General features: G+C 60.3%; 2 protein-coding genes across 4 annotated transcripts in view; one reads left to right on the top strand and one right to left on the bottom strand.

The window, feature by feature from the left end:
- Window positions 1-18,254, top strand: ADCK5 (aarF domain containing kinase 5). Of its 3 annotated transcripts, XM_043602103.1 has the most exons (15): window positions 1-957; window positions 9,073-9,179; window positions 9,987-10,136; window positions 15,640-15,715; window positions 15,847-16,047; window positions 16,125-16,265; window positions 16,355-16,468; window positions 16,570-16,701; window positions 16,770-16,853; window positions 16,948-17,029; window positions 17,108-17,186; window positions 17,269-17,360; window positions 17,434-17,686; window positions 17,764-17,880; window positions 17,967-18,254. In XM_043602103.1, the coding sequence occupies exons 1-15, from the start codon at window positions 946-948 to the stop codon at window positions 18,070-18,072; spliced, it is 1,746 nt and encodes a 581-aa protein (XP_043458038.1). In that variant the 5' UTR covers window positions 1-945; the 3' UTR covers window positions 18,073-18,254. The 3 variants fall into 3 exon arrangements, with proteins under 3 accessions (XP_043458038.1, XP_043458041.1, XP_043458039.1); XM_043602106.1 differs by lacking the exon at window positions 16,570-16,701 and having other exon boundaries at window positions 844-957; XM_043602104.1 differs by lacking the exon at window positions 15,640-15,715 and having other exon boundaries at window positions 844-957; window positions 15,852-16,047.
- Window positions 18,246-26,609, bottom strand: part of CPSF1 (cleavage and polyadenylation specific factor 1) — an 18,363-nt gene continuing 9,999 nt past the window's right edge. Inside the window, exons 3-38 of the mRNA XM_043602102.1 lie at window positions 26,418-26,445; window positions 26,183-26,325; window positions 26,014-26,094; window positions 25,748-25,899; window positions 25,518-25,664; window positions 25,249-25,388; window positions 25,059-25,169; window positions 24,886-24,979; window positions 24,678-24,765; window positions 24,478-24,600; window positions 24,340-24,391; window positions 24,143-24,237; window positions 23,989-24,063; window positions 23,829-23,909; window positions 23,658-23,747; window positions 23,295-23,405; window positions 23,078-23,219; window positions 22,822-23,000; window positions 22,604-22,740; window positions 22,344-22,518; window positions 22,062-22,268; window positions 21,825-21,914; window positions 21,583-21,726; window positions 21,359-21,511; window positions 20,401-20,517; window positions 20,231-20,321; window positions 20,076-20,160; window positions 19,866-20,007; window positions 19,629-19,781; window positions 19,376-19,552; window positions 19,230-19,296; window positions 19,098-19,145; window positions 18,870-19,025; window positions 18,658-18,787; window positions 18,435-18,573; window positions 18,246-18,358 (exon numbers count right to left, since the gene is read on the bottom strand). Of these exons, the coding sequence (XP_043458037.1) occupies window positions 18,311-18,358; window positions 18,435-18,573; window positions 18,658-18,787; window positions 18,870-19,025; window positions 19,098-19,145; window positions 19,230-19,296; window positions 19,376-19,552; window positions 19,629-19,781; window positions 19,866-20,007; window positions 20,076-20,160; window positions 20,231-20,321; window positions 20,401-20,517; window positions 21,359-21,511; window positions 21,583-21,726; window positions 21,825-21,914; window positions 22,062-22,268; window positions 22,344-22,518; window positions 22,604-22,740; window positions 22,822-23,000; window positions 23,078-23,219; window positions 23,295-23,405; window positions 23,658-23,747; window positions 23,829-23,909; window positions 23,989-24,063; window positions 24,143-24,237; window positions 24,340-24,391; window positions 24,478-24,600; window positions 24,678-24,765; window positions 24,886-24,979; window positions 25,059-25,169; window positions 25,249-25,388; window positions 25,518-25,664; window positions 25,748-25,899; window positions 26,014-26,094; window positions 26,183-26,325; window positions 26,418-26,445 (4,191 nt within the window). The 3' untranslated portion in view covers window positions 18,246-18,310. The remainder of the gene's footprint in view (window positions 18,359-18,434; window positions 18,574-18,657; window positions 18,788-18,869; window positions 19,026-19,097; window positions 19,146-19,229; window positions 19,297-19,375; window positions 19,553-19,628; window positions 19,782-19,865; window positions 20,008-20,075; window positions 20,161-20,230; window positions 20,322-20,400; window positions 20,518-21,358; window positions 21,512-21,582; window positions 21,727-21,824; window positions 21,915-22,061; window positions 22,269-22,343; window positions 22,519-22,603; window positions 22,741-22,821; window positions 23,001-23,077; window positions 23,220-23,294; window positions 23,406-23,657; window positions 23,748-23,828; window positions 23,910-23,988; window positions 24,064-24,142; window positions 24,238-24,339; window positions 24,392-24,477; window positions 24,601-24,677; window positions 24,766-24,885; window positions 24,980-25,058; window positions 25,170-25,248; window positions 25,389-25,517; window positions 25,665-25,747; window positions 25,900-26,013; window positions 26,095-26,182; window positions 26,326-26,417; window positions 26,446-26,609) is intronic.

Below are 26,609 nucleotides of genomic sequence, written 5' to 3' on the forward strand. Positions count from 1 at the left end.
GAGGCGGCCTTTGGGGAAGCTCCGCTGGGTGGTAGCAGGCTGGGGTACCGGGGAGGCGGGGTTTTGACTGCCCGAGGAGAGAACCCCGAGCGAGTGGGGTTACCCTGGCAGGGGTGAGAGGAGGGAGGAGGAGCACCGGCCCGGGCTCAGAGGGCCTTTGAGGGGAGGGGACGGGGTCCTGCCCTGCCATCCGGGCCGGCTGGCGGGCGGGTGCGGGAGGAAGAAGACTGCCCGTGGGCCTTGCCTGCCCTGTGCGCCCCAATCGCGGCGTGTTGGACTGCCCGCCTTCCCTGACGCCCCGCACACAGCAGGCGCTCCGAGGCATCCCCGGCTTGGGTCCAAGGAACAAGGGCATTGCACGGAACAAGGAGCTGCCTCGGCAACTCAGTCACAGCCTCATTTTGCAGCGGGGAAAGCGAGCCGCAAAGCAGTTTCACCCTAACCCGTGGCACAGCTGTGCTGAGCTGGCGGGCCGCCCCTCCCCGCCCCACCGGCGGGGCTCCGGCTCTCTGAGCAGCGGCCCCCTGCCCGCCGTGCGCTCCCATCTCCCTCCGGCGTCCGCCCACGCTGTGAGCTCCTGGGGAGCGAGTGCGCAGACCTCCCCGAGCCTCAGCTTCCATCCGGGTGGGAGAAGACACCCCACTCCCCGTCCCGAGCGGCAGTGAGCCCTGACGCGGGAGCTGCCTGTCCGACTGGCCGCCGCCGCCCGGGCCGCGTCCTCCCCGGCCCAGGCGCCTGGCGCTGTCCAAGCCCTAAAGCAAGCTCACGGGCGCCGCCAGGAGGCGCTGCTCCGCCGCGGAGGCCAGCACGCGGGGGCGTGGCCTCGGGCTCCGCCCACCGCCTTCGGGGCAGGGCGCGCGTGCGCCCTGCTCCCCGCCTCGCGGGGACTGCTGGGCCGGAAGACGCGAGTCTGTGGCGAGCGGGAGCCGAGCGGCGGCCTGGAAGATGTGGCGGCCGGTGAGTCGTCCCCCCGCGCGGGCGTCACAGATCCCGTCAGTCTCCGTCCGGAGCCCTCGGAGCCACCCCAGAGCCGCCCCGTCCTGGGCGCCGTCAGGGACCCTCCCAACCCACCGACCCTTCCTCCCCGCCCCGGGACCGTCGCTCCCACCTGTCAGGGTCCCTCCCCCCACACCCCCCCCCTCCCCGGGACCCTGACCCCCTGCCCGGCAGGGGCCCCAGGGCTCTCGGGGGCGTCCTTCACATCTCTCAGAGTCCCTGTTCCTCAGGGTAGAAGCCCCTAGGCTGTGTTGGGAGATGCTGGGTACCACCTAGGAGCCCGAGCCCACCGCAGAGCCCTCTCCTCTCGCCGGAAGCACGTGTGCTGGGTTAGGGACCCGCCTCGGAGACAACCTCTAAACCGTATCCCCTCGTGGACACCGCTGTCCAGAGACACACCTTTTCCCAGGGCAGTCTGCCCTGGCTTCCTGGACCGATGGACACCCTTCCTAGCCCTCACTGCTTCATCTCTGCCAGAATCCCAGACCGGAGTCCCCGTCTTTCCTTCTGCCTGCTCCCCTGGGAACCCTGCCCCTGGCCACCAAGCCACCTGAGACCGTCCTGAGCTGACGCCTGCCCCGGCTTGCGAGGAGATGAGAGGACTCTGGGGAGTGTGGGGGCCGCGGTGTCTCCGGTGGGCTGACAGCGGCCCTGGCTCGGAGGCTGTCTGTCCCCCACCCCCACCCAGACTTCCGCCTGGCCCTCGGCTGTCCTGCCATCGCGGTGCTACTCGAGTTCTGTCTTGGTTGGGCCTCCCCTTGTGTTGTATCTGCAGTTAGGACGGGCACCGTTTAAACCGGCTGTCACGATCACTGACCCAGGTCCTAGCCACGGCCTCCCCAGGGATCTGGGCTTTTCGTCAGAGGGCTTAGAGCTGAAGACACCTTCACCTTGGAGCTTTGCGCAGAGCTTGTGTTCTTCCAGTGAGCCTAGCCGGGTCGGCGTCGTGCCTTGCCAGGAGCAGCTGCCCTGCACAGGCGTTGTAGTCTGAGGTGGAACAGGGTTAGTCCGAGTCCGGCAGAGAGACGCCGAGTGGGTCTGGGCACAGCACTTTACAGCTTACAGAGCTTCTGCACATAGTCGGGTCACTTAATCCGGCAGCCTAAGGAGCAGGCAGGCAGGCGTTAGCTTCTGATCAGGGGCTGCTCACAGCCGCCGAGTGGAGCAGAGCCCATTCAGCTTCTGGGTCCTGACTGGTGCCAAGAGGCCACAGACCCTTGGAAAAGAAAGGGCAGGCTGTTCGTGGCCCTCAGAGCCCTCTCCAGTCTCACTTCCTACCTGCGGGAACACTGCTGTGCCTTGGTTTCCTCCCTGCTGGAAAGTGCCCGGGTTCTCGTCACCTCTAGTTTTCCTGTTTTAGGGCCTCATCGTGAGGTTCAGCAGTTGCTTCTTCGCGCTTTGGGCTGGGTCGCCTGCAGTGACCTTTCATCTGCTAATCTGCTCTGTCTGATCCACACGGTGCTAGAAAAAACCGGCACCTCAGCTTGTCTTTGACTTTGGAATATCTGTTTGATTCTGACTACTGAGAGCTTTTTGTTGTTGTTGCTACTTTATGGGTTGTTAGCTGAGTTCCAGATGAACACTGTGTCTGCAGGCAGGCTGTGCACACGCCCTAAGAAAGCATGAGAGGCTGGGGTAGAGGAGGCCCAGTTCAGCTCATGCAAACTGGAAGGCTCTGAAGTGGTGGCCGTTGAGACACGCGTGCACCAGGACTGTCCCAGGCAAGCCAGGGCATGTGGCCGTCCTGGTGAGAAGGCCTGGTGTGGGGGTGGGGGGGGGGGTATTCTGGGGAGCCACAGCTCGCTCTCTTCCTGTTTGCTGGTGTGTCCTGGTGCCCAAGCTCTGGCTGGTTTGGGTTATATGTGATGTGGTGGCAGTTGTCCTGGGCTGGTTCCTCGAAGATCTGGCTGCAGATTCTGCCCTGTGTTTATAGCCACATGCCTTCTTTGGGCTTTGGGGATGTCTCTTGGGTGATGGGGATAGTTTGAGAAGCACTGGGCATCCCAGACTGGAGGGAGCCAGGTTCGGGAATGTGCCTGTGGACCCTGGTGGGGGCTCTGGAGTTGTCAGCATGAGGCCTCTTCCTAGAAGTCCTGTCCAGAGCCGGGCTGCTGTCATCTCTTACCTGACTGTGCATATTGCTCACCTGGCATCCAAGGCTGGGCCATGTGGGGGTGCTAGTTCGTTCTGTGCTTAGCACCGTTTGTCTCAATTCAACAAGCCTTCCTCGAGTTCCTGCTCTATCTGACAGGCACTGCACTAGATCCTAGAAGCACAGAGATGATGGAGAGGTGAGCCCTGCACAGTCTGGTGGGGGGCAGAGACCGTAAGCTACCAGTCACACTCCAGTGTGATGAGGACGGCGGGAGAGGTGTGTGCAAGGTGCAGAGGCGGACGGGGGGATGACAGACAGGACCGATGAATGTAGGGTCTGGCGAAGGGTGTTCCAGGCAGAATAGCAGCCTGGACAGAGGCCTGGGCCTGGTGCTGCGCGGGCTGTCTGGGGTCCACCAGAGGGATCTTTGTTACGGGAAGGCGACTGAGGAGTCACTCCTGCTGCAGCGGCATCTAAGAAAACAGAAAACTGTTACTGGGGGCTATGGCCGGGGCTGTTACCTTTCTGGCCTCCCCCACCCTGAAGCTTGGGGTGCAGCCAGGGCCTTGTGCTTTAGTAATAAATGTGTTATTTATTACTATGTGCTCAGTAATAAAAGATAATTCAGATTTAGCATTCTCCTCCCTGAAAGAACATGAGCGTGGCCCCTCCCGCTCAGCGCTCACAGGGCCATCCGGAGGGCCTGGGCTTCTGGGGAGTCCGGGGTCAGCCCCTGGTCTTCAGGCAGCCACGCCTGGTGCTGGCAGGCTGCATTCCCGGCCAGCCCTTGCCTCAGCCTCCGCGTCGTGAGGCCTTTTGCTCTGTCCCCCCAGTTCATTGGCTGGAATAGCTCCCTGATCGTTCCCTTCCCTTCTGAAAGCTGATGTCTCAGAATAATCATTGTCCGTCGGCTTCGGGCGTTTTCCCGCTTCGCCTGCAGTGGTGCAGCCTCTGAACCAATGAACCCATCGGAACTCTTCTGCCCTCTCGCTTTGCTCATACCCTTCTCCAGTTAACTAAAGCATTTCTGCATATTCTGTATATAACCGATCTCCAAGTTTTACGTATGTTGGAAATAGTCTCTCTCATCTTCTTGGCTAACCGCTTTTCTTCCTTGTGAAAAAGCAGTAAGAGGCTGATGATCTTTTAATATAAGTAGTTCACGTTAATCTAGCAGGTATGTACTTCTTCACGTTAGGTGGTGTGGGCTTGTGGGGACAAGGCTGTTGGCGGGAGAGTAAGGGCACGGGGACCCACAGGTGGCATGGCACAGGAAGGCTGTGGAGAGTAGCTTCTCCTTGACCCCAGCGTGACCTCAGCATGCCCGTCTGCCTGGCCTGTCGTGTGGGCTGGGCACTGTGCAGAGTGCTTTGCAAATGTCCGTTCACTTGTCCTGTACGTTAATAGTACAGCGGTCCTTGCTTTACAGATGGGGAAACTAAGGTACAGAGAGGGAAGTCACTTACCCCCACACACCGCACAGGTAGCATTTGCCGGAGCCTGCATCCCAGTTAACAGGCTCAGAAGTCTGGGTTCATAGTCTGCCCCAGCTCCTCAGCCTTGGCTCCGCCTGAGTCTCTAGGGCAGGGCCACCCTGGGCACTGGGTGGTGTCGAGCAGTGTCCCTGGCCTCCACCCATTCAATACCGAGAGCACGCCTTTCCCCAGGTTGTGGCAGCTAAGAGTGTCTCCAAACAGTGCCAGACGTCCTGGGCACATAGTCTCCCCCGGTGAGTACCCCTGCCCTGCACCAGCTGCCTCATCTTCAAAATGCCACCTTCCTCAGACGCGGAGAAAAAGGAACCCTTGCACACTGTTGGTGGGAATGCAAACTGGTGCGGCCACTGCGGAAAACAGTGTGGAGGTTCCTCAGAAAGTTAAAAATAGAACCACCACCCCCCCCCACCGTCCAGTCATTGCACTACTAGCTATTTTCCCTCCAAAATACAGAAACACTAATTCACAGGGACACATACACCCTGGTGTTTATTGCAGCGTATTTGCAGTAGCCAAGATACGGGAGCAGTTTTAGTGTCCACCGACTGATGACTGGATAAAGAAGATGTGCACACGTGCGAACACACACGTGTGCGTGCACGCGCGCACGCACACACACACACGCACACACACACACACACACACACACACACCAGAATATTACTCAGCCATAAAAAGGAATGAAATCTTGCCATGTGCAACAACACGGATAGAGCCAGAGAGTCATAATGCTAAACAAAGTAAGTCAGTCAGAGGAAGACATACTGTGTGAGTTCACTCACGTGGAATTTAAGAAACAGAACAAATACAAGGGGGAAACAGACAAACCAAAATACAGACTCTGCACTCTGGAGAACACACTGCTGGCCACCAGAGGGGGTGAGGGGTGGGTGAAGCAGTGCACTTGGGATGAGCACCGGGTGGCCTATGGAGGTGCCGAGTCATATCCTACACCTGAAGCTGATCCGACCTGGTGTGTTAACTATACTGAAACTAAAATAAACTTTAAAAAATGCATGACAATAACATAAAAGTCAGGAAGGTTAAAAATAGAAAGTGTGTAAAAGTATTTGCATTTGGAGGAGGTGGTAAAAGTTTGTGACTATATTTCAAGTAGAGAATTCATAGTTTAGTCATTTGTGTTAACTACACAAAGCTTTGTAAGTGATTGCAACGAACTAAAAGTTTATAAAGGAAACGATAGAATCATTAAAAAGGTAAAAAGTTAAGTCAAAAAAACAAAAACAGGGGCCCTTGGGTGGCTCAGTTGGCTGAGCATCTGACTTTGAGATCAGGGCATAATCTCAAGGTTTGTGAGTTCGAGCCCCGCATCAGATCCTCTGTCTCCCTCTTTTTGCCCCTCCCCTGCTTGCAAGCATGTGTGCTCTCTCTCTCTCTCTCTCAAAAATAAACATTTAAAAAATAAATTTAAAAAAAACACAAAAACAATGCCACCTTCCTGGCTGGGACTTGGAGCATCATAGCAGCTTTGATCATGAGAAAGTTTAAATATAGGGACACACTCTGACAGAACGCTGCCACATCGTTAATTGTCCAGTTACTGGCCACCTAGATCCACCCGTTTTTAATATCCTGCCCTAGTTGTTCTTATTTTTGTTTGAAATTGTGTATTTTGTTGTCATTGGACCATTTGAAAGTAGGTTGCAGACATAAACATCTCTAAACATTCCAGGGTGCATGCCCTCAACAAGAACATTCTCGCTTAATCGTGCCTAAAGATGTGAACAATAATCCTGTAATGTCTGTCCATATTCTGACTTGCTCATTTGCCCAGAAATGTGTTTGCAGGCGCCTTTTTTTAGCCTGAAGTGCGTCGTCGCGGTATCATGTCTATTTAGCCTCTCGATCTAGAAGTCTTCCCGCTTTTTTTTCTTGTGACTTTTTTTTTTAACTTCTTGTTATAAAAACTGGAAAATATTTACAGAAGTAGAGATAATTAATAAATGGCTGTGCCCAGCACCTGTATTCCCAAGTCATGGGTCCTAATGACTTTCTGAAGAGAGCAGGCTGTTTACAGAATGTCCCACAGCCTGGATCCACTTGTTGCGTGTGCTCAGGGTCACTGATACTGAGTGCTGAGCTCCAGTGGCTGGCAGCTGGTGGCTGTTGTCAGTTCTTGCTCGGTGGGCTTGTTCTTACTCAGTGGGCTCACTGTCTTCCAGAGATCAGATTCCTAGCACAGCTCTCGCTGGCCAGAATTTCGGGCAGCTGGCGAGTGACGGCGTGGCGACACTCCCAGGCTCTCAGGCACCGGCCTCGGGCCGTCTTGCCGGTCCCTCGCACTTGTCTTGAATCCACTTGGCTCCATCACCCAGCCCCCTCCTCATGGGCTGACCTCCCCAGCACATCGTCCGTTCCCTGCAGGAAACCCCCCAGGGCCCCTTGGGGTGCCCTGCCTGGCCCCCGCTCACCTTGCTCCCCAGTCTGGTCTTTTCGGGCAGCGGCCCCCCTCCCCGCTGCACCTGTGAGCATACAGTGTCTCCACGCGGAGCTCTCCTCCCCAGAGGTGCCCTGTGCTCTCCTGGCTTCAGGCCTTCCCTGAACCCACATCCTCTGCACAGAAGACTGTCTTCGGTGTCCACGTGGAGGTCCCACTTGCTGCCGGGTCATGGATCCTCCCTCCCTGTGCCCTCACACTGTCCTTGTGACTTCTGGGCTTTGTCTACATTTGTCTGAGGTCCCTGGTCACATGCAGGATCCAGTGTCATCCTGGGCATCTCTGGCAGGGTCTGTGTGATGCGTATGTGTGCTAGAAGATGCGGGACCAGGTGAGGCGTACGATATCCGAAGACCTTGAAGGGAACAGGCGGGGGCCGGACGGAGCCTGGACAGAGCTGCGTCTGAGGGGAGTGTGCGGTCTGGGTGTGTGACAGACAAGGCGGGAGACCCTGGCGGGAACCACACATCCTGCGGGTACATACTAGTGTTCAGAGCAGCTGTCCCCCAGATGTCTGAGCTCACAGACGCCCATTCTCTGGGCTTCCTCTTCTGGTGAGCCTCAGCGTGGCCAAATCAGGTCGCGTGGGCTGGAGGGCGGTGGCGGGGGTGGGGTGCCCTGAGGGCGGTGGGGGCGCCGCCGGGCCATGCTGTCCCTTGCACAGAAAGCCTAGGGACTCTGCCTGCCCCCGTCCTTCTGCCTGTGGCCGCCTTTCTGGCCTCTGTGGGGTTTCCTTGGGCATCTGCACTCACTGTGTGTGGCCTTGCTGAGCAGAGGTTTTCTGTCAGCCTGCGCTCTCCTCTTGGGACAATAGGTCATGGACCTTTTCCTTTGACTTTTGTGTTGTTTTGCAGTCCTTGAACTTGTCTTCAGGGCTGTGTGCATTGGCCAGAAAATGTTAGGAAAGTCAATTCCTTATTTGGGCCGGGCTTCATGATGATAACGTTAGCATCTGTGCCGTGGGTCATGACTTACTACGCACCACCTTTTCTTCCCTAAAAGGAGAATTTGCAGTTGGGGAATTTGTGGTTGAGGAACTCTTATTTCATAATTAAAATAAGATCGAGAGAGCAAGGCTGTCGGGGCAGGAGAGCCATGAGGTTTCCATGGCCACTGGAGTAAGCGGCGCCCCAGGCAGTCCCCGCACTCTTTCTGGTCCGGTGCATCTGCCCCGCTCCGGGTCCCTGCTTCTGGGTCCTAGCACGTGCTCTCAGAACAACTTTTTCCTGCTTCTGGTCTTCCACCTGAGAGTCTGACACCTGTCTTCCTCCCTCTGTCCATCCCTCCCTCCCTTCCTTCCTTTTTTCCTTTCCTTTATTTATTTTGAGAGAGAGAGGCAGAGGCAGAGAGAGAAGGGATGGGGGAGAGAGAATCCCAAGCAGGCTCCACGCTGTCAGCACAGAGCCCCACGCAGGCCCAAACCCACGAACTGCAAGATCATGACCTGAGCTTAAACTAAGAGTCGGATGCTTAACCGACTGAGCTACCCAGGTACCCCCTGACATCTTTCTGATTGTGTGATGAAGCATTATTGATCTTTCCTTTAGAAATTAAGAATGACTTCCTGAGGCTGCTGGTCAGTGGGCAAACAGCAGAAAAAGAGTAAATCATAGGTCGCAGGGCCCCAGTGGAGTGTCAGAGGCAGGGACTGAGGGGTGTCAGAGGCGGGCGTCATAGGTCCCAGGGCCCCAGTGGAGTGTCAGGCAGGGACTGAGGGGTGTCAGAGGCGGGGATGTCTCTAGTGACCTGTCGAGGTGCAGACTGTGTGTAGCCTTTCCTTGTCTCCTGTGATTCCCGGATCTTGGCCTTACTCGCAGGAGATGGGATGGTCTTTGCCTTCCTGAGTCAGACATGCAGGCCGGGCCCCGCGCACAGGGCCCGGCAATGCTGACTTGCTTCGATGGCATATTTGGGTACCGGAAGGCACAGGTGCCCCTCAGATCCAGGCCTGGGAATGCCGGGGCAGCAGGAAGCTGGAGGGCGAGTTCTTGCCGCGTCTGACCCCTTGCCGCTCGCTCACCCTGCAGGCCCAGCTCTGCCGCGTCCACTCTGCCCTGCTGCGGAGCGGGCAGGAGCCCTGCCCATCCCCTGCCACCTTCTTCAGGAGAAGCCTCGGGGTCCTGCCTGCAAGGTGGTGAGTTCTCTGCAGCCACAGGTGCCCTCGAGGGCGCGTGCTTCTTGCCAGGCAGGGAGGGAAGACCTGTCTTGTGTGGCCCAAGGCTGGGCTTCTCTGCTTCCACCCCAAGACAGATCGTTTGCTCTTTGGTGAGGTGGCTTGGAACCCCCACCGCCAGGGCCCAGAGTTCGTGGGGCAGGACTCCCGGCCAGCCGCGGCCAGTAGACCGCAGCTGGAGCCGTGTGCTCTGAGAAGACAGAATGACCGGTCCAGGCCGGTGCAGGAGGGCGGGAGTGCAGTGGATGGGGCCACGGCCAGGGGTGGAAGCAGCAAGAAATGTGGGTGAGGGGGTTCCAGGCCTGGGGCCCGTGGGTGGGGTGGGGCAGCATTGAGGGGCGGTGTCAGGAGGCCGGATCCGGGCCTGGTGGAGCTGCTGCTTGGTGACCCTGGGGCAGACGGGTGACTGGATGCTGGGCTCCTGGCGGCCTCGCACCGTAGTAGCCGTCACCTGTGCGTGTTGCCCCACGCTGCTGTCTGACGCTCTGCCGCCTGGTTGGGCCGTCGTGGAGGTGACGGGCTATAGCTCCGTACGGCGCAGGAGGCCCCGGTCCCGCGAGGGTCACAGCTCTGCCTGCGAGCTGCTTCCCATGTAGCCGAGGGGCCCCCTCCTGTGCTCAGCGGCCCCTCGGAGCCCGGCGTCCAAGGTGACCGGGAATACTCGAGTGTCCACGTGGGCACCCGGAACCCGTGTTAGCTGCAGAGCCGGGCCCCGGTGGGCAGGGGCAGGAGCGAAGTCACCTGAGCCACGTACCTGTCTCCCCCCAGGTCCCTGAGACCCCGGCCCCTGTGGAGGAAGGCGCTGTCTGCCACGGGGATGGGGGTACCCCTGCTTCTTGGGATCCGCTATTTCACCGCAGAGCCTCAGGAGAAGAGAAGGATGCGGCTTGTGGTGGACGGTGTCGGGCGCTTCAGCAGGTAAAAGGGGCCGGGGGCGGCGCGGTTCCTCCCCGGCGCAGCCCCGGCCCGACACGACACGTGTGGGCTTGAGCCGGGGCCAGGAAGGGTTGGGGTTCCGCCTGGCGCTTGCAGGCTGCCTTCCGGGCGCCCTCGTGCCGCCGGCCGAAGCAGCTGAGCGCCGCAGCGTCCAGGGGGGCGAAGTGCCGGCGAGCCGCCCACACGGGCCGCACCTCTGCAGACCCTTCAGGTCAGCTTTGACCAGTTGCGGGGAGGAGAGCTGGTGCCTCCCCTGCCTCAGGCTTCGGCCAGCTGGCGGGCAGACGGGCTGCTGCCACCACCGCCTCCTCCCCTCCCCCTCCCCCCGCTCGCCCCTCTCGCCCTCTCCCTCCTCCTCCCCCTCCTCGCCCCCACGGAAAGCAGGCATCCAGAGAGGATTGGGGCTCCGAGAGGAGGGCTGTTATGCCTCCTCTACTCCCATTGGACTGGACTAGAGATGGACTGTGTCTGGTCGTTAATATCGAGGGTGCCTTGAACTAAAGGCCCTTTTCATGCTCCCTTACGTCTCAGTGCGAGATTCTTGGAGGGAGGCAGTAAGGGTGATCTTCCTGTTGGAGCACCTTAGACATTTCCGCTGTTGGTCAGGTTCAGGAGTTCCTACAGCCGGAAGTCCTGACAAGCAGCTCTTGGCGTTGAGTGAAACCTCCTCCTTCTAGCGAAACCCACTGTCGGGCTGGGCCGGGGGTGCACGTGATTGCTCAGCAGAGCGGCTCACAGGAGACCTTGGTCAAGGAGGCTGCAGGGTCGGGGTGTGGGGGTGGTCCTGCTCTGCCAGCTCTGAGCACCTGCAGCCTCTCAAACCTGGGTCATTTCTCAAGGGAAGGCTTAGGACTGCTAAGGCCTTCAGCACTTAGCCAGAAACTTCTCTGAGGTTTATGCTAATGGAGGCCATAGATGGCTGGAGAGCTGAATGCTTGACCACTTCCTGCTGTGAGGACACAAACCCATCCCTTCTTGGCTCACCGATGGCTGTCTCCCTAGGTGCTCAGGTTTGCTCGAGGGCAGCTTCTGGGCCATGACTTCTCTGTCCTGCAGGGTTGCACAGTCTCCACAGCCCTCAGGTTGACGAGGGCCGGCCCGGAGTCCTGTCTCCTGTGAGCCTCCGCCACGTGGGACTGTGCAGGACTGTTGGGGACTGTCCCCATGCAGCCTGGTTCTGAAATGCACACTCAGCAGGTCTGGGCTTGTGTCACCTTCTGCCTCTCATGTGCTGTTACTTCCCAGCATCGGGTGCCCCGTCAGCAGGCTTGGCAGGCCTGCCTTCTCTGCCTCCTTCCTGAGAAAATGTAATTTTACAGGGGCGCGTGGGTGGCGCAGTCGGTTAAGCGGCCGACTTCGGCTCAGGTCATGATTTCACGATTCGTGAGTTCGAGCCCCATGTTGGGCTCTGTGCTGACCGCTCAGAGCCTGGAGCCTTCTTCAGATTCTGTGTCTCCTTCTCTCTGCTCCTCCCCTGCTCACGCTCTCTCTTTCTCAAAAAAAAAAAAAAAAAAGTTAAACTTTTAAAAAGAAAATGTAATTTTACAGCTTGCTTTCTGAGGCTGAGCTGGGATCAGAGGGAGGGGAGCTGTCCTTGTCAGCTGTAAGCCCCAGCAGTTGCTAGGAGAGGCAGGCTGGGCACAGGGTGACCACAGGGCCTCCGGAGTGAGGGGCACTGTGCACTCAGGAGCCACGGACGGAGCACAGGCCAGGGGCAGGTCAGGACCGGCTCGGCACCAGGAGAGTCGGGGGCTTGTTCTGGCGCAGAGAGCAGAGATCAGAACGTGTCGTGCATGTGTGAGGACGCAAAGACGGGGGTGGTGGAAAGTTCACACCAAGGCCTTGGTTTCTTATCCCACCCCTTACTTAATTTTAACTTTTCAGAAACTTTTGGGCTTTCCTTTTTTGGATACAATTTCAAATGTCCAGAAAAGTTGTAAGAATAATACAAAAGAACTTTTTCTTTTTCCTTGAAACATCTGCAAATAAGTTGTCCGTGTGCTCCATTATCCCTGAAACCTTGAGTGTATTTCCCAAACAAGGACATTCTCCATAAGCACAGTCAGGAAGCTGATACGTTATAAGCCTCTAACCACCTTAGCTCATTCACACGTATGGCAATAGCCTTTTTAGCACAAGGATCCCATGCTAGGCCCATCTCTAATCTCCTGCGGTCTGGAACATTCCCCCTTGTCTCTTTGGCTCTTTTTTTTTTTAAGTTGATTTATTTACTTTGAGACAGAGAGAGGCAGAGGGAGAGAGAGAATACCAAGCAGGCTCCACACTAACAGCGTGGAGCCCGATGTGGGGCTCAAACCCACAAACCGCAAGATAACGACCTGAGCCAAAATGAAGAGTTGTGTGCTTACCCGACTGAGCCAACCAGGCGCTCCTCTCCTTGGCTGTTATGGCTAAACTTGAGGTCAAGCGCGATCCCCCAGACCCCCATGTGTGCCTAGGGCTGTCCTCAGGGATCCCCATAGACAGTTTCGATAGTTCCTTAGGACAAATCACAGAACTCAGGAAAGTTCTGGCCTCTGGATTATGTTGTTATCAAAGCAAAAAAGATACAAATTAGGATGAGCCCAAGGAAGAGATGGACAGAGTAAGGTCCAGGAGAGTCCCAAACTCAGAGCTCCCATGTCCTCAGTGACACGTTACACCCCCACTCCTGCCCTGTTGTTGTGCGACCGTGCATTTGGGTGTTCCCTGAGCTTCGGCAAGCAGTTTCTAGTGGAGTTTCATTACATAGGAACAATTGAATCATTGGCCTCCTGATTGAACTCGGGGTCCGGCCTCCCTCCCCTCCCCAGCCGGGCTGATATCTTGGCTCAGAGCCCCCAAAATTCTAGTCACATGGTTGATCTTTCTAGAGATCTGAGCTCTTCGTTAGCATGAACCATTCTGGCCCATCATGAATCAGACTCTCCTGTCACTCAGGAAATCCCACGGTTTTAGAGGCCCCCTGCCAGGAGCTTGGGGCAAAGGCCAGGCAGGCCCTTCTGAATAAAGCTAATTCTTCATTACACAGTGACCTTGACACATCTGGAGGCTTATAGGCCGGTAATGTACAACAGGGGTCAGCAAACTGTGGCCAAAAGTGGCTGCTGCGTGTTTTATAAATCAAGCTTTCTTGGAACCGTAGTCACGTCTGTTGTGTACATGTTGCCTGCGGCTGCTTTCACTACAACGGCAGAGTGGAGACCGTGTGGCTCATAAAGCCCAAAATACTCTGTAAGGAAAAGTTTTGCTGACCCCTTTTGTAGAAGGCCTCTCTGGTTGGGTTTGTCTGGTGCGTGCTCACAGCTGGATTCAGTTGGTGCGTTTGGGCAGGAACAGCACGGAAAGGACACCGTTCTGCACCTGTCAGGTGGCACGTGGTTTCGGTGCGTCCCAGTGAGCTTTGCTGTTTGGTTCCTGGTCTTTGCGTCATGTCGATGTCTGTTCCTGCCGCCCCTTGCCCACCGGCTCAGGGCTCCCGGGGCATCTCAGGTGAATTCATTCTTACATGTTCGCCAGACGGTGTTTTTTTCTAATTCAGTCTTTCCACGTTTGTTAGTTGTCATTGTACTGTAAGAAAAAAATTTCTCTTTTCCCCATTTATTCGTGTCAGTCTGGACTCATGGATTTTTTATTCTGTGGGTCGCTCTCTGTTGACATCACTGTGGATTTTTTTGTTGCCTACTGCTCCGGGATTGGCTGGTGGGAGCCCCTTCAACCTGGCCTTCGCGATCCTTTTTTTCCTCCCCCCCCCCAAGTTTTTATCTAAATTCCAATGAGCTAACATAGTGTACTATTTGTTTCAGGTGTACATCCTTCCTTCTATCTCCAACATTTTATAGTAAACACTTAGAACAGTGGAATTGGAGACACTATGCAGTGAACGTAGATTTTGCCATTAACATCTCAGCTTTTTCTTTTCTCCCATCAATTCCTACCCCTGAATCCTTTTGGCATGTCTCCATTTCTGGAGCATTTGGTTCCTCCTTTTGCACTGAGATACTCCAGGCTCATCTTGTTCTTTCCCAGGCCTGGAGTCAGCTTCTCTCCAAGGGAGTGGGAGAAGGGTCTTAAGGATGATGTAGACGTTGGGTGTGTGTGCTCCCAGGCCCTCCCAGACTAGCGCTGGGGGCCGTTAGGGCACGTGAACGTGTGCACGCGCGGCGCGCGTACTTAGGTGTGTTTGTTTCCTGCTAAACCTTGCTTTCACACAGATACTTCCCCACAGGGACCTTTCTCATTCTCTCCCTTTCTAGATCTGTGACGCCCTTCTCCAACTGGGAGAATCCTGGCTTCCCCGTCTTTAATTTAGTGGCTTATTTGATCGGTCACCTTGCGTGAAGCAGTTACCCAGCCCCACCCCCCCACCCCCCCCCCCCATCTTTGCAGACCTTGCATTGGCTTTTGGACTGAATTATTAAGGGAGGGAAGCCCTCTCCCCTGCGTCTGTGGAGCTCAGAGAAATCCTGTGTCCTTGCTCACCCTTCCAACCGTGCATTCCCTTCTTCACAGGCAATCCTGTTTGTTTCCTGTGTCAGGCTGGGGGGTGAGTGGGGCAGAGCTGGTCTACGGGGGACAGTCTGGAAGGCACGGGGCACGGGCTGAACTCAGACGCTGCTCTACGTGACTGCTGGGAGCAGCGTGTACTGCCGCAAGGAAGCAAACCTATCCAGGATCTAGCAGCCTATTCCTTCCTGCCTTTTAATTCCGACCCTTCTGTGGCAGAGGTGACCGAGAGGCAGGGAGGTAGAGGTTTGGCTTGACCAGTGGCCTCAGGTCCTCTCAGGGCTTTTTCCTGAAGAACAGGAGCCCCACACCCCACTCAAAGGTCTGAGGGTCTGTGGTCTGTGACGCCAGAGGCCTGGACTCAGCCCTGGTTTTTTTTCCCTCTCCAGACCCAGGGTCCCTGTCCATAGCCTGGAGGGCGGGGAGCGAGTACCCTCCTGTCATAAGGAGGGGCCTGGGCCCCCAGGACAGCTCCGTGGAGCTGTCCGGGGACATGTGGAGAGTGCCTGGGGGGCTGGCAGAGCCCAGTCCGGGAAAGGAGGCTGAGTACAGAGGCAGGGCCAGCAGTACGGAGGGGCCTGGAGCCAGGTCACATCTGCACATAGGAGCTGGTGACAGCAGCCAGCTTGCCGCCCATCACTGCTGCACCAGTTCTCAGGTGCTGTGAAAGAATGAGAAAGAAGCCATGCCTGACTGGTAGGGCGTGAGCCGTCCCCAGACATCCTGGATGCTTGCTGATGCGCGTTCAGGGACAGGGGTTGCATGGACGCGGGCTGCCCATCGTGCAGACCAGGAACGGAGACCGCCCTGCCGGCAATGCTGTCCGGGAGCAAGGAGGCTAGACCAAGCCCGTCCTCTGTGTCCTGGTCCGGCCTGTGATCCCCACAGCCCCTGCCACGTGCTCACTTTGGTCTGGTGGGCTAGTGGGGGGTCTGAGGCCCAGTGCCTGCCAAGGGCTGAGGACAGCCTGTGCCCACAGGTCTCTGAGGATCGGCCTCCAGATCTCCCTGGACTACTGGTGGTGTGCAAACGTCGTCCTGCGAGGGGTGGAAGAGGTTTGTCCCTGTGTCCTGGCCACGGTGGGGGGAGGGCCAGGGGAAGGGGACAGGCCAGACGGAGGTAGGTGTTGGGAGCACTAAGGAGGCGCCTGCCTGCCCCCATCCCTTCCCTCCATGCCTGTGGTCAGAACAGCCCGGGGTACTTGGAGGTGATGTCTGCATGTCACCAGCGGGCGGCTGACGCGCTGGTGGCCGGGGCCATCAGCAACGGGGGCCTCTACGTGAAGCTGGGCCAGGGGCTGTGCTCCTTCAACCACCTGCTGCCCCCGGAGTATATCAGGACCCTGCGTGTGCTGGAGGACAGGGCCCTCACCCGCGGCTTCCGGGAGGTGAGCCCTACTCTTGGGCTGGGAGCTGGGGGCCTTGCAGCGGCCCCCACGCTGCTCCAAGAAGCCTCTCCTGCCAGGTGGACGAGCTGTTCCTTGAAGACTTCCAGGCCCTACCCCACAAGCTCTTCCAGGAGTTTGACTACCAGCCGATCGCTGCCGCGAGCCTGGCCCAGGTGCACCGAGCCAAGCTGCACGACGGCACGGCCGTGGCTGTGAAGGTATGGGGGGGTGGGGGGCGCCGCTCCACAGCGGGCTCTGGGGCCGTGGAGGCGGCCCTGGGTCCTCCCTGCAGCCTTGCCTGACGCAGGTGCAGTACATCGATCTGCGGGACCGCTTTGACGGCGACATCCACACTCTGGAGCTCCTGCTCCAGCTCATCGAGTTCATGCACCCCAGCTTCGGCTTCAGCTGGGTCCTCCAGGTAACCGCTGCCCAGAGGCAGGCCGGAGCAGTGTCTGCACGTGTGTGCTGGGGGTGGGCTGGTCCCTGACCTGGACCCCCAGCTGCCCGTGTGGCCCCCAGGACCTGAAGGGCACCCTGGCCCAGGAGCTGGACTTCGAGAACGAGGGCCGAAACGCTGAGCGCTGTGCACAGGAGCTGCAGCACTTCCGCTATATCGTGGTCCCCCGCGTGTACTGGGACACGTCCAGCAAGGTGGGCTGGGCCCCCTCCTGGGTGGGAACGTACGGGCCTGCTGAGCTCAGCCACTTGCTCTCTCCCAGCGTGTGCTGACAGCTGAATTCTGTGAAGGCTGCAAGGTCAACGATGTGGAGGCCATCAAGACCATGGGGCTGGCAGTGAAGGACGTGAGTGCCGTGCGCGTCGGCGCGTGGATGTGGGAGGGGTGTGTGGGCGCCCTGAGCACAGGGCCATGGTGGCGTAGTCCTGTTCTCTCTCCAGATAGCAGAGAAGCTCATTCAGACTTTTGCTGAGCAGATATTTTACACAGGCTTCATCCACTCTGACCCCCACCCTGGCAATGGTAGGAAGAACCCCCACCCCGGGGGTGAGGGTGGGGGGCCAGGGGTAGGGGGCGGGAGCCAATGTCTTGTGTCCCTAGTTCTGGTGCGGAAAGGCCCAGATGGGAAGGCACAGCTGGTGCTGCTGGACCATGGGCTCTACCAGTTTCTGGATGAGAAGTAAGCAGGGAGCGAGGTGGGGGAGGTGGGGGGGGGGGGGCACTGGCCGGGGCGCTCTGGCCTTACTGCTGAGCTCCCCTAGGGACCGGGCAGCCCTGTGCCAGCTGTGGCGGGCCATCATCCTGAGGGACGACGCAGCAATGAAGACACACGCAGCCGCACTTGGGGTGCAAGGTGAGGCTGGGGCGTGCGGGCGTGTGGGCTCGCGGGGCACGCGGGCCTGGCTCACTGTCCCCCGCCCCCCCAGACTATATCCTCTTCTCCGAGATGCTCATGCAGCGGCCCGTGCGCCTGGGGCAGCTGTGGCGCTCGCACCTGCTGAGCCACGAGGAGGCAGCCTACATGCAGGCCATGGCGCGAGAGCACTTCGCGGACATCGTGCAGGTGCTCAAGGCCCTGCCGCGGTCCATGCTGCTCGTGCTGCGCAACATCAACACCGTGCGCGCCATCACCACCGCCCTGGGCGCCCCCGTTGACCGCTACTTCCTCATGGCCAAGAGGTGGGCGCTGGCTGGTGATGCCCGGGGTGTGTGTGTGTGTGTAATGACTGTGCCGGACTGACCGTGTCTCTGGGCAGTGCGGTCAGGGGCTGGAGCCGCCTGGTGGGTGTGGCGTACCAGAGCGTCTACGGTGCCAGCCTCCTGCGCCACATCAAGGTCATCTGGGAGACATTCAAATTTGAAGTGGCCCTAAGGTGAGGGGGTGGGAGGGGGTAGGCTGGGGCAGGCCACCAATACCTGCTCCCCACCAACCTGTGACCCCTCTGCCCTCCCACCCCAGGGTGGAGACCCTATCGATGCGGCTCACTGCCCTCCTGGTTCGGCTGTTGTTGCAGCTGGGCCTCCTGCCGGAGACCCAGGAGCTCTCCCAGTACCTGGAGACCTAGGGACAGCAGACCTCAGAGCTCACCCAGCGTCCAAGCAACAGATCAGGGTTGAAGGTGCACGTACCCCAAGACCAGGGGCGCTGAGGCAGCGGTGGCCTGGAGCGGGTGTGGGGGACAACACGGGGCTGTGGCCACAGCCCAGCCGGGAGACCCTGTAATGACCACAAACTCTCTTCAAATCACTCTTTTTCCTCGTGTTTTGTACAAAAAGGGGTGGGGGTGGTGCACGGGGGTGGGTCTAGAAGTGGGCGGTGACGCGGTCCGTCTCCAGCAGGTCCTCCAGGATCTGCAGAGAGAGAGGGGCTGGTGAGGGGGTAGGGGGCAGTGGGGAGGGCAGGGCGGGGCAGACGGGGTGGGCTTACGATGTCCGGGGTGGTGCCAATCTTCTTGGCCAGCTCGCCGCGCTCCATGGTGCTGAGGTACAGGTAGCGGTTGAGCAGCTCCCCGTCCAGGACGTTGCGCACCGCGTTCTGCAGGATGCGCCGGTCCACATGCAGCATCCTGGGGAGGCAGGCAGCAGGGCAGCAGGACGTGGTGGGAGGGCGGGGGGGAGAGGAGTTGGAGGAGGGAACGGGGCAAACTCACCGGAAGGCCCTGGGGTTGAGGCCGGCGTGGTGGGGCAGCATGGTGGTCAGCGCGTTCTGAAGCATTAGCAGCCGCCGGTAGGTCTTCTCCTGCATGGGCAGTAGCAGCCCGATGCCGCCGTCCAACGTGGCTGCGGGAGGCACGGGGTGAGCCGGGCTGACCGTCCCCTGCCCCGCGCCACACACCCGGCCCCCATCTGACCCGGGACTCACCGAACCACGTGATGTGCTTGTTCTCCCACACGACCGACTTCTTGCTTGGTCCCTCGGCAGCCCCCCGGCATGGGGTCCTCCAGAACGTGTTCACGTGGGCGCCCACGTGGAAGTCCGCCCGGCGGAGCAGGCGCATGCCCCCAAAGCTCTCTTTGGCTAAGCCAGAGGGAGCTCAGGTCACTGCCCGCCCAACCCCCAGCCCACAAAAGGGGAAGAGGGAACACTCACCTTCTGGCAGGTACATGTACACCATGAGGTTGCGGTCACGGTCAGACACTGGGGAGCAGAGCGCCCAGGGTCAGCCCGGCCACACCCAAGGTCTGGAAGACCCCAAAGCCCCCCCCCAGGCCCCGTGCTCACCCAGGAAGCCCAGTTGGGCGTTGTCCACCATGAAGTCCACACTGTACACCTCCAGGGGCTTGGCATCCTGAGGACGGGGAGGAGGGGTGTCAAGGTCGGCCTGAGGCCAGCACCCACCCAGCACTGTGCGCAGGCCCCACGGGTACCCGGGACACAAGGCTCAGTGTCTTGCTCTCCTCCTGGTAGCGCAGCAGCGAAATGCTCTTCATGACGTCGGCGGCCAGGATGAAGTTCTTGACGCTGATCATCTGGTGGATGTAGAGCTGGGTGTCGATGAAGGCCATGCCGGTCAGCTCGCTGGCCCGCAGGCTCCACAGGAAGATCTAGGGGGACAGAAGGAGTAGGCAGCGAGCAGTAGGCAGCGGGCAGGACTCGGGAGGGCAGTGGGAGAGGGCACACCTTCTGGCCGATGGCAGACACTAGGTGGCCGTTGCAGTGGCAGAGGGCAGTTACTGGCCCTTTCTGCTCCTTCTCATACAGGACTTTGAACTTGTTCTTGGTCAGGGGTTGGCCAGGCTCAGGCACCACCTCGATCACATCCATGATCAGGATCTGCCGGGGAAGGAGGGTGGGTGAGGCACAGGGTCGGCGCTGGGGCTGCCGGGCACGGCCCGCCCCCTCCTGCTAGCCCCTTACCCGCCCTCGGCACGTGACTTCCTCCCCCTGCATGAGGCAGGTCCCAGCAGCCACGTAGCCCTTGAGGCCGGACACGGTCTCCTCACTGCGCAGCGACACCGTCTTCATGCAGGTCACGTGCTCCCACTCCTCCAGCTCGATCCTGCACACGACAGGGTCAGGATGCAGCCTACGGGCTGGCCCCAGGTCCCCAGCCAGACCCAGCCCCACCTGGCATTAGGGATGGCCTCCCAGCTGACTGGGGAGATGAGCTGGATGGAGAAGGCCTCCTGCTGCGGGTGGATGTACCGGTCGTCTGCAAGGACAAAAGGCGAGGGTCAGGGTGGGCATCCCGAACGCCAAGCCCCCCTCTGGGCATCTCGCACCTCTCTCGATAGTCTCAAACTCCTTCTCTTCGCCGGTCATGCGTGGGATGCGGGTGCACGGCATGTTGGTGCTGGTGGCAACAGCATACACCTGGGAGAGTGGAGGGCGTCACGGGCAGGCCGGGGGCAAGACCCAGAGGGTCTCTGGCCTCGAGGGGACGGGGTCAGACCTTGGACTCCACGTGGTAAGCCACATAGTGGGCTGTGCAGCGCAGTGGGATCTTCCTGACAGGCCACGGGGCGTCGTATGACAAGTAGGCAGGCAGGACACTGATCCTCAGCTCACCCTGGGAGGCAGGGTACAAGGGTCAGGGAAGCCAGGCACCCGCCAGAGACAGGCCAGGCAAATTCCAGGCTTCTGAGGGCTCCGTGCGGACAGCCCTCAGCTCTACTGGCACAGGTGTGTGCAAGGGGCTGAGACCAGCTGTCCTGTGCTTCACCGGCTTGCTGTCCCCTCCCCCAGGCTCACCCAGGACTGGGATGCTGGCCACAGACTTGTCTGGGCCAGGGCAAGGGAGGACCAGGCTCACAGGAAGCTAGAGGCTGGAAGCAAAAGCTTACCGGTACACTGACCACACCAGAGTCTGCACAGACGGGCAAGGGAGCCCCTGCCAGGGTCCCCCTTCACCCATGGTCCCAAGTGTGTCAGCATCTACAAAGCCCTGGCCGTGCTATCATCGCTGTTTTCTCAGTCACCTGGGGTCACCTCTATCAATATACTGGCATCGTGGAGGAGGAAATGGGAGGCTCGGAGAGAGTGGGTGTCTTGCCCAGAGTCACACAGCTCCTGAAGGGCAGGGCTGGGGTCTGAGCCACAGAGCAGTGACTAGGCCTTGGCCCCGCAAACGGGTGCCCTTGTGGGCTACGGTCTCCACTGCCACCTGCCCTGTCCTCCAAGCTTTCCCAGTGTTAAGCCCCAGGTTGCACCTCTTTGACCCTGGCCCTGTCCACTGTCTAGACAGCTCCCTGACCCTCCAGATGAAACCCAGGATCCTGCCCTGTGACGAGCTGTTGAGGGCCTCATTTCGGGGGCCCCCGCACCTCTTCCTGACCCAGGCATCACTGGTGAGTGTCAGATGGAAGTGAGGAGGGCAACGTGAAGCAGCCTCAGTCCTGGGGTCTCCCTACCTGTCTGTTGAAGTACAGGAATCCACGGGGGCAGTTGACGTTGTGGAATGGGGCAAAGGAGTCAATGGGACCATCGATGCCCATGGGGTGCAGCCGCAGGGCCCCCCGGCCAGTCACCAGGAGCCAGTGAGGTGAGGGGCCACAGATGAACACCTGAAGGCAGGTACTATGAGAGGAAGCCCCATCTGCACCCCCCCGGGGCCCCCATAAAGCCACCTGCCTACCCCTGAGTAGCCATAAATGTCCTCGAAGTATCGGAACCGTGCCACACGGCCACGGGCCCCAGCCCCCTCCTCAGCGCTGCCGCCTTCCACTTTCTTCTTGGATGGCTTTGGCTTCTTCTCACGGAAGTTGATGTTGTGAGGGACCTGGGGGTGGAGGTGTGTGCACCATGAGGGCCGGGTCTCCCCCCCCCCCACACACGTTCCACATCCACCCCACACCCAGCACAACCTGGTCACCGCACCTTCTTGAAACGGACTTTGAGGTTTCCCTGGCCGAGCTGGGAGTCATGGGGGAAGGCCTCGTAGATGAGCAGCTCCTGGTCCACGTGCACCTGTGCGGCAGTGAGGGGTCACCAGGGGCAAGGAAAGGCGCACTGTGGGGTCACCACGGGAAAGGGGGGGCGCCCTGCAGGGTCATAGGGGGAGGGGCAGGGGGGCAGTGCAGAGCCACCATGAGGGGACAGAGGGCCCATACTCACCAGGAGGTAGGGCCTGCTCTGGCGGCTCCCCAGCGCCACCAACAGCACCTCCTTGACAAGGGGCAGCTCCCCCTGGCGCGTGGCCTCCTCCTTCCGGGCCTCAGCCTGTGTGGTGGGCTGACCAAAGGAGCTGTCCACCAGGACCCGCTGCCCCACGGGAAAGTTCTTCACCAGGAACACCAGCCGCCAGTCAGGGAGCTGGTAGATCTGTGTGGGGAGTGGGATTAGCAGCCGCAGGGAGCAGGGGACAGGGAGCTGCGTGGGGTGCAGGGCATCACACACCTCCAGGGTTCCGTTTTCCCGCACCAGTAGGCACCAGTGAGTGGGCTCGGCCCGGAATGGGGTAGGGTCCCGGTCAGCAGGGGGTTGGCTGCTCCTTCGGGCCTCCTCCTTGCTGGGGCTGAAGAGGGAGCCTGAGTCCCCGTACAGCATCTCCTCCTCGTCGTCCACCGTGGGGCTGGAGGCCGGGGCCAGAAGACAGGTCACGCGTGGCCTGCCACAGGGAACCTGGCCCCAGCCCGTCCCCCGGCCACCCAGAATACCTGGTTTCGGAGCCCTGGCCCTCCGCCTCCGAGCCACTGCGGCCCCCCAGGTCATCACGGGCCCCGCCCAGGCGGCTCTCAGTGGTGAACATGCCGCTGACGTCACGGTACACGCAGAGCGTGATCACCTTGGACTGCTGCAGGGAGAGGGGCCGGGCTCAGCTCCGGGGGAAGGGGAGTCAGCAGGCTGTGGGCACGGCGAGGGGAGGGTGGCTCACATGGTGCAGCGGGGGCTTGTGCAGCGCCAAGCGGTGGTGACGACCCCCATATGAGTCGCTCTTGAGCAGGAACATGGTGACGTGGCCCTCGGCACTCATGATGACCACGTAAGGGTCAGCCACGGCACACTGCACGATGGGGGAGCCCAAGTCCACGGGGATGAAGTGCAGCTGGTTCACTGTGGGCACAGGACGGTCAGCACCGGGTGGTCAGCACCGCCCACCCTTGCCCACCTGCCCACCCGCCCGAGCCCACCTCCTTCCAACAGGCGGATGCCGAGCGGCGACACCTGCACGATGTAGCGATTGTCCCCAATGTTGCCAGCAAAGACCGTGGGGCCCTGCGTAGCAAAGCCACTAGTGTCCAGCTCCATGATCTCCTGCCCTGTCTGCAGGATCTGCAGGTAATGGGAGAGTGAGGCGCACGCTCACCGTGGGACCCCGCCCCAGGCTGCGGGACCCCCACCCCTTACCATGGTGGAGTCTTCCCGGCTCAGGATAAGGAACCCGTGTCTTCGTCCATCGTCTTCCGCCTCAAGAGTGCTAGGCTCCTGCTCTGCGCCCTCCGCCTTGGAGGTCTCCTCCTGTGACAGCAGAAGGAGAGCAGGAATCACACCACCCAACCAGGGGTGCCTGGGAAGAGGGTGGGGGGAGGGCAGACCCCCAGCCAAACCAGAGCAAGTGTGCACCCAGGCCTGCCTGAAATGTCACGGCCAGCCCTGTCCTGGGCCCCACTGCCTCCAAGCCACCCGCACGCTCAGGCTGAGTCCATGTGGACACAGCAACGGGTCACCTGCCCCGCTCAGGGCCTCCTCACCAGCCCAGGATACACCTACTTGCTCCTTGCGCACAGGGGCGATGACTGTCCACATGTCATAGCAGCCAGGAAGCTCAAACGTTGTCACCACCTGGGGCCGGATGCTCTTCTAGAAGGACGAATGGGGGGCGGGGGGTGTCAGTTCACCCAGGTCCCGCCAGGAGGCACCACACCGCCTGCCCCCACATACCTGTAGGACCGACAGGGCCCCATTCTTCCCATAGCCGGAGCACACCACGATCTCCAAGTCTGGCTCGGGGCTGTTCTGGAACTGCACAGCAGCTCAGAGTGAGGACAGGGCCCCACTGCTGCGTGAGCCCCTTGCCCCCCATCTCTTCACCCAAAAGCACCTCTTCAGAGAGGAAAGCAGGCTCGCCCATGGCAGCGTTGGCACAGGGTCCGATGTTGAGGATGCTGTCACATACCTGCAGACACAGCAGTGCTCAGGCAGGCAGGCAGGCAGGCCGGCTGGCGTGGGAGGCCCCTCCCTGTGCCCAACCTCACCTCAAAAGAGTAAGTGGCCAGCTGTGTGCCCGACTGGGCCTCGCTGCCGTATACTTCAATCTCATCCACCTCGTCCTGAGGCACCGACTTGCCCCCTGCAGCAGACAAGAGACCCCGTCGGGCCAGGAGGCCCGGTTGCCTGGCCGCCAGGCCTAACCCCACCAGCCCCTGCCTGTCCTGTGCAGGCCTGTCCTCACCTGACCAGCCCACCGTGGAGTCCACTCGCTTCTTCTTCGAGGGAGGCTCTTCCTGCGAGGCAGGAGGGGACAGTGAGCAGCCCTCTGAGGCTGGCCCTGCACAAGAGGCCAGCGTCCTGACAGGCCCCGGGCACCTACCTTGTCAGCAGCCTCTCGGACGGCGCTGGCCGGAGGCTCCTGTAGCTTCTCTGTGTACTTGAGGAGGAGCGAGTTGCCCAGGCGAGAGCCGAGGAACAGGTACCCAGGCTCCATGGTGACCATCTGAAGACCAGTGGGCGGTCAGGGTGAAACCAGGCCCAGACCCAGGGCCACCTCCCACCCACCCAGTCCCAACTCACGCTGGTGGTAAGGACACTGGCGGCCGCCTTGTCGAAATGGAAGGCGCGGACACTGCGCATGCCGTCCGTGATGAGGGTCAGCACGTAACTGCCAGGACGGGGAGCACTGAGCCGGGGGCAGGGCTCAGAGGGGGGGCACGGGGCTCACCGAAGGGAGGGTGTGGGCAGGGCGGAGGGCACGGGGCTCACCGAAGGGAGGGAGACTCACATCTCACCACCCTTGAGGGAGATGACCATCTTGTCGTAGGAAATGAAGGCGGCCTGGGCACAGTCGAGGGTGATCCGCACGCCCTCCTGGGTGCCTGCGCAGGGTGCGGTTAGACAGACTCCGCAGCCCTCCTGCCCTCCCTGCCCTGCGGTCCTGCCCCAGCCCACACTCACGGAGGGGAAAGGCGGTGGTGCCGGTGGTGAGGCCGTTGAGAGCCACGCCGTATGGGGGGACGCTCTGGTTCAGGTACAACAACGAGTTGACAGCAAAGACCACCACCCCACCTGGAAATGGACATGCTGGTGGGCGGGGCTCAGCGCCCTCCCCCCACCCCCCCCCACCCCCAGCCCCATAGGGGCTCACCGATGGGCTTGGGCACAGCGAGGGCCTGCGTGCAGTCGAAGGGGAGGCTGGTGAGAGACCAGATGACAGGGTGGACCTTCTGCGTGATGTTCAGTGAAATGGCCACAATGGAGCACGTGTCCTGCCGCACAGCCACCCGCCTGGGGACAAAGAAGTAGGTCAGCCAGGGGGCCAGTCACAGCACTCCAAGGGCGGGGTGGCCCAGTCCTAGTCCCAAATGAGACCCACCCCAGGCCTTGGCAGCTGCAGCCACAGCAGAGGGGCCTCACCCAGGCCAGGTCTGGTTGGGCTCGAACAGGATGAGCAGGGTGGGCTCGTAATAGCCGTGCAGGAACTGCAGGTCTACGATGTTGAGCAGCTTCTCGTCCAAGCCGCGCACATCGATGATGTAGCTGGGCAGGAAGCTGGACCTCTGCCTGGGGGCGACAGGCCTTAGTGGGCGGAGGAAGGAAGGAGAGAGCTCCGGCTGGACGAGCCCCTCCCCTGCCCCAGTACTCACCCCTCCCCCATGAGCCCCTCGTGCTCCTCGGCCAGGCTCTCCCTGCGGAAGGGCAGGACCACCAGGCGTGTGCCGTAGATGAGCATGGCCGCGCAGCGTCCGTCGGGGTCCACCCGCACCCGCGGCGTATGCACATTCTGCACGAACCCATCCTGGGGGCAGAGGGCACCGTTAGGCCGGCCTGGGGATAGGAGGGGAGCAGGGGGCAACGGGCTGGGGCGGGAGGGAGGGGGGCAGGGAGGGCTGGGGGCATGGCCTGGACCTACCCGTAGCTCAGGCTCCTCAAAGTAGTGTAGAGACAGGGTCTTCAGATCATGGGTGCCTGGGTCATACTCCACCACCGACAGCTGGAGGGCAGGTCAGAGCTATGGCCCCAGACTCCCCTCCCCCCACAGGCCTCCCACACCCACTCCCACCTCCAAGGCCATCACCTACCTTGGCATCCTTAAAGCTCAGGAGCAGGGCATCCCGCTTGGCACCCGCCAGCTGCACGCTGGCCATAGACATGACGTTGCCGAAGAAGGAGAAGGAAGCCACCAGCTCCAGCTTTTCCCGGTGCTCCCGGTGGGCCTTTCCCTCTGGGGGAGAGGCCGGTGGGTACAGCTCTGGGCCCGCACCCCAGCCCCCACGGCCCCAGGTCTGGGGCCAGGGCAGCCTCCCCCGCACTCACCTGTGCTCCTGTCATTCTTGGTTGGCGCCTGGGAGAGGGAAGAGGAGGGTGGGCAGTGAAACCACACTGCTGCAGCCAGACATCTGCGAGTCCTACCTCATGGTGGGACCAGGAGGGGAGACAACGCAGGGCCAGCCCTGCCCAAACCCTCACTGCCGTGGGGACCATGCTTCCAGACACTTCTAGAGACAG

This window comes from Prionailurus bengalensis, chromosome F2 (genome assembly GCF_016509475.1).
Source record: "Prionailurus bengalensis isolate Pbe53 chromosome F2, Fcat_Pben_1.1_paternal_pri, whole genome shotgun sequence".
Lineage (NCBI taxonomy): Eukaryota > Metazoa > Chordata > Mammalia > Carnivora > Felidae > Prionailurus > Prionailurus bengalensis.

What these genes read in the sequence shown, in the direction of transcription:
- ADCK5 (XM_043602103.1), top strand. An exon ending in TGACCCCCACCCTGGCAATG is followed by an intron (nt 17,030 to 17,107) that starts GTAGGAAGAACC and finishes TTGTGTCCCTAG; the next exon opens with TTCTGGTGCGGAAAGGCCCA. An exon ending in TACTTCCTCATGGCCAAGAG is followed by an intron (nt 17,687 to 17,763) that starts GTGGGCGCTGGC and finishes GTCTCTGGGCAG; the next exon opens with TGCGGTCAGGGGCTGGAGCC.